The following is a 10,194-nucleotide window of genomic DNA, read 5'->3' on the forward strand; positions in this document are numbered from 1 at the left end:
AGGGGGGAAAATCACCTTTGAGGCGCTCTTATCGTCATACATCAAATCATCTCAAATGTGGTACACAAACACACAAAGCTGGGAGAAGTTCAGGGCAGTATTACTCATCTGAATCCAAATTCCCAACAAAGGGCATTGCGATGTGACCCATTGTGAACTTGCAGACTGCCTATTTTCACTTTTTTTTAAATAGGGCTGAAGCATTTAATATATTTTTGTAAGTTTGGGTCCTGCAGAGACATCTTGTGTTGAAAACATTTGGAAGCCACTGTTGAGGTGAATGTTTAGTTGCTCAGGGTCATTTGATGGTCTTTTCCTTTTGGGATTTTATGAACCGTGTCGCCCATTCTGGAGCAGCCTGTTGGATCTTTTCTTGGAGGTTGTTGACTTGGAAACAAAGCGATTGGATGTGTTTGTCCCAGGTAGGAAGTGGCTCGCGGGTCTCAAAGTGGACAATACCGTCAATCTGGTCAATGAAGCCATTCATGCGTCCCTCAGTGATCATCTGGGAGGCGATCTTTTCCGCTTTGGCGGGAGGAATTTCCAACAACGCTCCAAGCTCTTCGAAAGTAATGTTGTTGTAGAGTTTACTGGCAGACAGGAGGTTGTGCATTATGACCGCTCTATCAAGGATGCTGGAACCATCCGCTGTGGTGGCCATCTGATGAGGCATCAGCATGGCAGCAAACTCTTGCAGCTGATCGCCCTTGATGATGCGATCCAGGAACATTTTCTCCAAGATAGCATAGGCCGCCAACTGCTGACAACGCTCGTCCTTGTACAGAGTGGCCAACATACGGGAACGTTGTTGGCCTGCGGAGGCCAGTATGGTGCAGTTCAGGGCAAGGTTGAGGGCTTCTAGACGTTCACTCTCATCGACAATGGATTTATAAGATATGTCGTTGTACCTTTGTGCAGCTTCAATAAACTTCCTTCTATAGTCTAGGACCCTGGCATAGCAAATCTTATATTCTATCTGCTTCTTTTCATCCGACGACTCATTCTGAAGCAAGGAGGCTCTGTTGATGTAGGTTTCAGCCTGAACAGGATCATCATCCTCCAAGTAGAGTTTAGCAATCTTCAGGTACGTTTCCAACTTATAGTCAACATTGTACTGCTTTTGTCCCGTCTCCAGGGGAATGCCGACCAAAACCTGCGCGGCATTTCTCCAGTCCTCCTCCTTCTGATAGATCTCCGCTAAATGCTGTCTGATTGAGGTAACTTGCTCCTCAAAAGAAATCACCCTACGCTGAATGCTGAGCAAGGTGAAATGGTATAAAGCCTTGGCTGTATCATCTGGCATCTTGGTGAGATAATTGGAAAAGTCAGTGAGCTGTTGTCTGGAAATGACTAGGCTCACGTTGTCATGGACCATTGCTTCAACAAACGCCTTCAAAGCCTCCAGTTGATCTGCATCTTTTAACCGAATAGCCTTCTCCAAGACCTGTTGGTACTTTGTGGCTTGGTCTTTGTGTGATCCGGTTGAATTCATTAGCTGAGAAAGCTCCTGTCTCACGGCAGTCGCCATTTTCTCTCCTGTATCCCGGCTCTGCTTTGTCTGGATCTGTCTCTCCAAATCTCCGCTTTAAGTTTAGGCAAATAACAGATAGATATGTTCTGTCGCTGGAATTTATACTGTGGATGGGAGTGACCACATCAGACTGACCACATATATAGCTTTAGTCTGACATCATATACACCACAAACGGTTGCCTAACAATGCAATTTGTGCAGGTACAGTACGTACGTGAGTTCGGCCTTGTATGCGCGCGGTTTACCGGCCCCGCACCATGGGAGAACCACATAATCTTCACTTCTGTCAGTCTGATTTAAGCTTGTGTTTAAAACGTGGTTGTTTTTGATCCGCACACACGATCCACTGAAATTTGACCCTTTCCAGCGGAAACGGTCATCCTCCAGGTGCTGACCTGGAGGATTTCTCTTCCATTTTCTTTTCCATTTATATTAAACTATCTATATTAATATCAGCACTTACAGGTGGCTGCAATTCGAAACTGGCCCCTGTAAATAAAAAAGTTCAAGTCTCCGTCCCCCTTTTTGCCTTCTTGAGGGGCGCCAGTATACAGGTTAAATGTTTGTTTTGTAAATGCATCGACAATGAAGGAAATATTTACGTCATATTGTCTCTTTATTGTTAATGGCGTTTAATGTTTGTCTTTGCACCGTTTGACATCACCTAATCAACATGAGATAGACTTTAATATGTTAGCGCCCCTCACTTCACACGGGTGTCAACATGAGCTACACGTAAAACATACCTGATTGTATTAAGTCTGAGTCGTTCTATTGTTGGGGGAAAATAAATACTATAATGTGCCCTTATGGGCTATTGATGATATTTGGGTTAGTTCAAAGTTGCTGTGATCGGTGAAATCTGCGATCGAGTGATGGGAATGTATGTCAGGTCAGGATATTAATAGTGGGCTCTTATTGGCTGTTGATGGTGACGTAACTAAGGTAAATCCACTGTTAGTATATTTGGAACATCATAAATTAATATATATTGACAGGAATTTCCAAATTTATAGAGTAATATAGGGGTCATTGGTTATAAATCACTACCTGTACTTTCGTTGAAATGTACCCATTCTACATGTTGTGAGTACAATAATCAATCAATCAATCAATCAATCTAAAGTGACTGACATGACACTATTGATGTGTGTTTGCTGAAACTGTGTAAGGTAACGCCCCCAACCAACCCACTCTGATTTCACTCAACACAACATTCATTATGCAGAGCGTTGCAGCCCAATTTTGTATGACCGTGTCGTTTTCTAAAAAGAACAGATCTAAAATGCATTTATTGCAGCCCTTTCTTAGGTTGTAGATCTTTACTTTTTGGCAAGGGATGACATATATTCCCTCATGTTATGTGAAAGTAAATTAAGCTTAACAGTCAAATGTTAATGCAATCTAATACAGTTAAAAAAATGTATATCTAATACAGTTAAAAATGTACATCATCCAGTCACACCGAATTGTCCCTGTAGATACGTATCATATCATCTCATCTCAAGGGAGAGATGCACACCCATAGTATAAATGATGCCTTTCGGTGAGCCAGGAAGTTTGTTATTCATTTGCTATTGGAGGTTAGTGTCTCCCAACTTCAGTTCAACCATGAAATGAAAGACTAGGCAGAGGCTGCAGATTGACATCAGTGTGTGGAGTTGTTGAAGCGCTAATGCTTCAAGTCGATGCCACAGAAGAGAGAATTCTAAATGATCCCTGCATCTCCCTGGACGGCTTCAGCCACAGTTCCCAGTATGTGTGTATTTGTGTTGTGTGTATACTGTAATAGGACCACAATGGAAACAAGTCCCCAGGACGGTTTTGCATTCTCCTTTTAAAGATATCTTACTGTGCCTCTGTGCTGTTTACATTTCTGTCAGTCAGTCAGTCAGTCAGTCAATCAATCAATTACATTGCTGTTTTGGTTGAGATAATGTTGTAATTACCACTATTTGCCACAAGATGTCAACAGACAGTAGGGTTTATATGTTTAAAATGCCTGTTTGCAGGTGGTTCAGGTTTGGCTTGTTATGCCTAAATCCTGTGCATAAAAAAAAGGAAAGTATGAAACAAAACTTTCAACCGTCTGCATCTAATCTCTTTAGCTGTAAGGTGTTGCATAATTTATCTGCATAATCAGTCTACACATTTCTTTTGCATATCAAGCAAGCCTGCAGTTTATCCAAGGGCGCAGGAAGGAACATAAACAGTCTGGTGTGCATGGATAACAGTTTTTGTGGGATTATTAACAGACACATATAAGCCTGGTGCCGACAACCTCCCAGAAATAAGTTTTGGTTAAAAAAATCAAAAGTGTTGGCCCAGGCCGTAGCGTAACGGTCTGGGCACCGGACTGGTGATCCAGTCGCGGTGTGCCGCGGGTTCGACTCCCGGACCCGACACGGCCTTTACCGCATGTCATCCCCCCATCTCTCTCCCGTTTCCTGTCAGCCTACTTTCTATCCCTTAAAAAATCAATAAAGGCGTAAGCCGCAAAAAAATATCTTAAAAAAAAAAAAAAAAAAATCAAAAGTGTGAAGTGAGGGGCGCTCTTGTCGTCGTACATCATCCAATAAAAAAACAATACTTCTTCATGAATTATTTTGTCAATTTATGTTATATTATCTTTTAACCATGATACCATGTTAAAAAAAGTCATCTTTTCACCAACTAAATTCATGTGATTGGTTAGCTGATTTGCTCGTCTACATATGACGTAAATTGTCCTTTCATTGTCAATGGCATTTAATGTTTGTGTTGCCACAAATTTACATCATATTTCACAAATGTCAGGCACATTATGACGTAAATTCTCCTTGTCATTGTCAATGGCAAATGTGAGACGTGACGGGACCAAAAGCTGTATATAGGAGGGGCTAGCGCCCCTCAAAAACAGGAACAATTAAACCAGGGAAAAAAACCTTTATACAGGTACTGTAGACTGGTAACGGCAACAACCACAACATAACTACAAAATATAACATTACTAACTAGCCTATAGCCAATATAACGGGAAACTCAAAGCATAACTAACCGAATAAAACAGCGGAAAAAAGTGAGTGAGGGAGGGAGTGAGGGAAGGAGTGAGTGTCTACACAGTATACGGCCACACAGAGGCACTTCCATATGCATAACTGTATGTGTAGTGCCAGAAGACGGATGATAAAAAACTGCTAACTAGCGGACAATGTCATTAGAACACATAATGTCGAGAGAGAGAGAGAGAGAGAGAGATATCTGAGTAATAAACTTGAAAAGGACGGGCAGGTATTTTAAATTGATAATTAATAATAATAATAATAATAATACATTTTATTTATAAGGCGTCTTTCAGGGCACTCAAGGTTTTCGTACAGGTTATAAACAGTACAAAAACAGAGTTAAAAGCAGAACAAAACACAGCTTGCAGCAGAAGACACAGGTCACGCAGAGTCATAGGCCTAGAGTCCATGTTTCTGATGTCAGGGGGGAGGGAGTTCCAGAGGTGAGGGGCAGAGCGGCTGAAAGCTCTTGACCCCACGGTGGAGAAACGGGCTGGGAGGACTTCAGTTTGACGGAGGAGGCAGACCGAAGAGACCGGGTGGGAATGTCGACGTGGACAAGGTCAGACAGATAAGGGAGGTTGAGGTTATGGATGGCCTTGAAAGTATGGAGATAAGATTGATCCATCCCTTGGAGCAGGGACGGGGAACTTTGACCATGGCGAGGGCCACTATATTTCCACACTCACTGCAGAGGGCCACATTACTGTTGTAGCAATAAATAGCTGATCTATAAGCTACTTTTGCTATATTTGAATTGGAATCCTGAAGAGTAACCTTTTTTTATTTAATTTCAGTTTAGGAACTAAATACAAATACATTGGACGTAAAACAGACAATTTGTTAATTCTAGTCATTACTAATATAGACTGAAGTAATTAAAGCAGGTCATGTTTGCATGTTTGGAAACAGCTGAAATCAATAATATTATATAAATATTCGGATTAATCGATAAGATTGATTTGTGCTTTATGACCATTCACCTGGAGATTTCTCTCTGTAGCCTTTCTCCCTTTAAGTGTAGTGACCCCGAGGTCACCGGCAAAGAAAAACTGTTTGCTGCAGTCTGCGGCTTGAATGCTGTGGTTTAAACTAAGAGACTCCGAAACGAAACAATCTCTCTGGACACACTGAGATACGGCCCTAGCCAGCCAGTCAAGGACGGACGGACGGACGGACAGACGCACGGACGGACAGACAGACAGAAAGCAGGAGAGAGAGAGACACCTATTCTCTGATTCTCCATCAGATTCTATTTGATGGCCCACCCCCATGAAATATTGAGTGTGTGTGTGTGTGTGTGTGTGTGTGTGTACATGATACACACACATGATGTAACTCGGGGGGAGAAGCAAAGCGCAAAGCCCTGGCAGTTGCATGTTCAAGTTGTCAATGTGATTCAAACATCTCGTAGAGATTTCAGAAGTAACGGGGAGTAAAAGGAGTAGAAAGACAAAATGTTTTCGACGAGAGAAACAGTCAAATTGTCCTGAGCAATCACATCACATCACTAATCGAGCCTTTTATCCTCTCACCAACAAAGAACGTTTTTGTATTCCAAACCCATTTTGGTGTTAGCATCATGTCACGCTTTAGCTATTGAAAAATAGCAGATCTACAAGCGCACGAGCTTGTAGGTCTGCTATTTTTTTGAAAAATCGAAGAACGACTGACATTTTTAGAATCTGATCTCAGGTCAGAATGGGTTAATCAGACCAGTGTGTGTCCAGTAGAAACCTCGTATGAATCTGATCTCAGGTCAGAATGGGATAAGGACCGTAATGCAACTACCTATACAAGAATGCTTGAACACAGGCACGCATGGAGGGACGTACTGTACATACATAGGCACGCAAGCATGCACTGCACGCACGCACGGGCACACCTGACACCTGAGAAGACTCCCGGTGCGAGCTCTGGCTGCCCCAAATGACAAAGTGACGCCACTCAGCAAGAGCATCAGCAAAACGGAGCCCCGGCTAGATGTACAGCGTGGTGTCAGGAGGTCCCACTAGAGACGCAATTGACATTCAAATGCATACAGTGAAAGCCACGTCTCTCTCGGAAACATCCATAAATGTGACAGATCCATCCCTTGGAGCAGGGACGGGGAACTTTGACCATGGCGAGGGCCACTATATTTCCACACTCACTGCAGAGGGCCACATTACTGTAAAATAGCTGATCTATAATCTACTTTTGCTATATTTGAATTGGAATCCTGAAGAGTAACCTTTTTTTAATTTAATTTCAGGAAGTTCAGGAACTAAATACAAATACATTGGACGTAAAACAGACAATAACATGTTAATACTAGTCATTACTAATATAGACTGAAGTAATTAAAGCAGGTCATGTTTGCATGTTTGGAATTGTAACAGCTGAAATCAATAATATTATATGAATATTCGGATACCATGTATCTTAGTAGAGAATTCTAGTGGGAGTCACATTGTGCTTTGTAGAGAAAAGGCAAGGCCAAGAATACATCCTCGCCACACAACAGAAAGTCTTTTATTGCACAGTACAGTCAACAAGTAAAAAACAGGTCAAGCCCACAATATGCTTTTGTATTTCGCTGGCACCGAGAATGCCATTCTCATAAATTTCCCGGTAACACAACATCTTCAGCGGAGGACCTTGTATGTCGGCCATCAATGTCGGCAATGAGTAACAACGTTCCCTTGAACCCCCTGACAATAATGTACTCCATAATGGTACGGTAATATAGGCTGTCTAGGTGTTCGCTGGTGTTCTGTTGCTCTGGCCTTGTCAGGCATTAGTGATGGAGATGGCCTGTCTCACCATCAACAAGTGCTTGTAGATCAACTCGTCTCCCTGCGGCCTGATATATCTGCAGCTTATTATGCATCAGTCTTGTGGTAAAGGTTCAGGTTTCAAGTGTGTCTGTGAAATTAATGGGAGTGGTGTGGTGTCACAGTCTGCTGCTGTCATGGCACTATAGCTGGGAGATGAAGTGGAATTGATCCAAGTTCCAGTGATGCATTGTGCTGGAGTTGACCGCTCTTGAGTTTGTGATTGATTAGGGTAGGTTTCGTTCACTTTTTAATTCAGTCACGGCACTCTATGGTCAACATCGAATTGTTTTGTTGTGTCTGTGGAGGTATAACGTCAAGGTTTTTGTAAGAGGTCATTATTTAATTGGGTCAGCATGGAAATCACAGTTTATTTAGATTTTTTGAGTGAAGGGAACTGAATCTGAATCGACCGAAACTCTTGCATTCAGATTCAGTTGGTGTACGTGACAAGAGAGGGCTGTACTGCAATGTTGGCATGTGTTTGTTTTCACAACCCTTAGAAGAGTGTGTGTGTGTGTGTGTGTGTGTGTGTGTGTGTGTGTGTGTGTGTGTGTGTGTGTGTGTGTGTGTGTCCTTTACAGCCAGCTTCAATCCGGCCAGAGGTCTGCAGGAGGCCAACAGAAGCGCTACAAGGACCACATAAAGGTGCTACTAAAGTGCTGCAACATTCCACCCTCAAACCTGGAAAGGATAGCAGAAGACTGGGACGCTTGGTGCTCCTCCTGCAACTCAGGTGTCTCCCGCTTGGAGGAGAAGACATCCCTGAGATGCGCAGAGAAGCGCAGGCAACGGCATGAGCGCGCTGCAGGGACTATCCAACCAGGCTCAACACACCCCTGCCCCACGTGTGGAAAAGTGTGCGGATCAGCTATTGGTCTTAACCGCCACATGTGGGCGCATGAGCGCACCAGACGCTGAAAACCCCCCCTTACCCCCAGGAGATATGAAGTCATCATCGACTACGATGGACTGCCATAAGCAAGTAAGTGTGTGTGTGTGTGTGTGTGTGTGTGTGTGTGTGTGTGTGTGTGTGTGTGTGTGTGTGTGTGTGTGTGTGTGCGTGTGTGTGTGCGTGTGTGTGTGCGTGTGCGTTCTCTGCTAATCTTACAAACTACTGGACCAGTCATATCAGTGCCAATTGCCAAATGTATTTGCACTAGTGATCACATTTTTTAGCTCCCGATCCGATTCCGATCATTTGGTTTTGAGACATGCCGATACCGATTTTTCCCGATCCGATCTTTTTTATTTTATACAACACTTATGTGAGAAATGTATGTCACTCTAGTCTAGTCTGTTGCCTTTCAATTATTCAACGGCAAAACTATGTGACTACTTTTATTAGAACTATAAAAGGACTGTCATTGTGGGTTTTTTATTTGATCATGTCATATGAAAGCAGGGAATCATGGACCATGGCTTTGGCTATCATTCAGAGATAGATAGTATAGGCCTACTACAGGACATCATGCATAGTGGGCTATCATTCAGAGATAGATAGTATAGGCCTACTACAGGACATCATGCATAGTATAGGCCTACTACAGGACATCATGCATTTGGCTATCATTCAGAGATAGATAGTATAGGCCTACTACAGGACATCATGCATAGTATAGGCCTACTACAGGACATCATGCATTTGGCTATCATTCAGAGATAGATAGTTTAGGCCTACTACAGGACATCATGCATAGTGGGCTATCATTCAGAGATAGATAGTATAGGCCTACTACAGGACATCATGCATAGTGGGCGTAGCATTACTTTGTTTTCATCATGGATCCGATCAGGACATCCCTAATATGCACTGTAAATGTATGCACACTGCCAGAAATCCAAGGAAGTAAATCCCTGAATTCGTTTTCATGTATAGTGAATGTAAAGACGATGTAAAGACGATTCTGATTCTGAACGCTAAAAAACAACATGTCTGCAGAGATCCACAGGGAATCCGTGCTGTTATTACACCCCTTATGTTTGACGGCACAGAGCTGCTGAATGTGTTCCAGCCTTGTGTTCTTTGAGTGTTCTTGAGTCTTGAGAATCAGAATGACCTTAATTGCCAAGTGCAGGCGGGCATATGATTTTGGTCTTTGTGGAATTGGCAATGAAATTGTTCATTTTGGACACGAGGCTGTTTGTTTAAACTTGGATTTACTATCAAAGAAGCACATCACAGCTTGCTACGCTTAATGTAACTTTTGCATGCCTGTTGGGAATGGTGCCCGTTGGGAATGGTGCCTAGTATGCATTGGTCTCACAGCCCTCCTCGGTTATGGTTGTACTCGTTATCAAAGTACCCACTGTACCCATTTTTCGAGTACTTAGTGCAGGCCCCTTTATCATCAGGCTAGTCTGCGAAGTCACTACTATGATTTTGTCACGGTGCGGGGCAGAGAGGTGTAGGACCCTCATCCTCTGCAGGGCAGAGGATGAGGCAGACACAAGGCAGGTCGAGTGCACTGTGGTTTATTAACCAAAAACCAGAGGAGCAGGAACAAACACAGGAACAAGAATAAACTAGGGAACACTAGAAGCAAGAAATAACGCTAGGACTAGGACAATACAAGGAATCACAAGGAGCTGAACAACACTGACAACATTTTACGAACGAACAAAGAACTGAAAACACTACAAAATCACAGGCACACAACAGAAATGTAAAACAACAACTAAAACCAAGAACAGGGTACACAAGAAAACATAACACGTCACGGACCGTGACAGATTTCATATAATGATGACACCAGGGATCCATGGATTTATAGATACTAAAACGCCAGTCAAGCCTTTGG

At 42.9% G+C, this 10,194-nt stretch overlaps 1 protein-coding gene across 1 annotated transcript; it reads right to left on the reverse strand.

Annotated features, from left to right (window-relative positions):
• Positions 1 to 298: 298 nt before the first annotated feature.
• LOC310859154 (COP9 signalosome complex subunit 4-like) lies at positions 299 to 1,528 on the reverse strand (the record flags this gene model as incomplete). The annotated part of the gene is made up of 1 exon (XM_083765553.1): positions 299 to 1,528. One exon carries the CDS (start codon positions 1,526 to 1,528, stop codon positions 299 to 301), a length of 1,230 nt encoding a protein of 409 aa, XP_083621679.1.
• Between the last annotated feature and the right edge of the window lie 8,666 nt (positions 1,529 to 10,194).

Source organism: Protomyctophum parallelum (genome assembly GCF_964188405.1).
Source record: "Protomyctophum parallelum genome assembly, chromosome: 5".
Taxonomy (NCBI): Eukaryota; Metazoa; Chordata; class Actinopteri; order Myctophiformes; family Myctophidae; genus Protomyctophum; species Protomyctophum parallelum.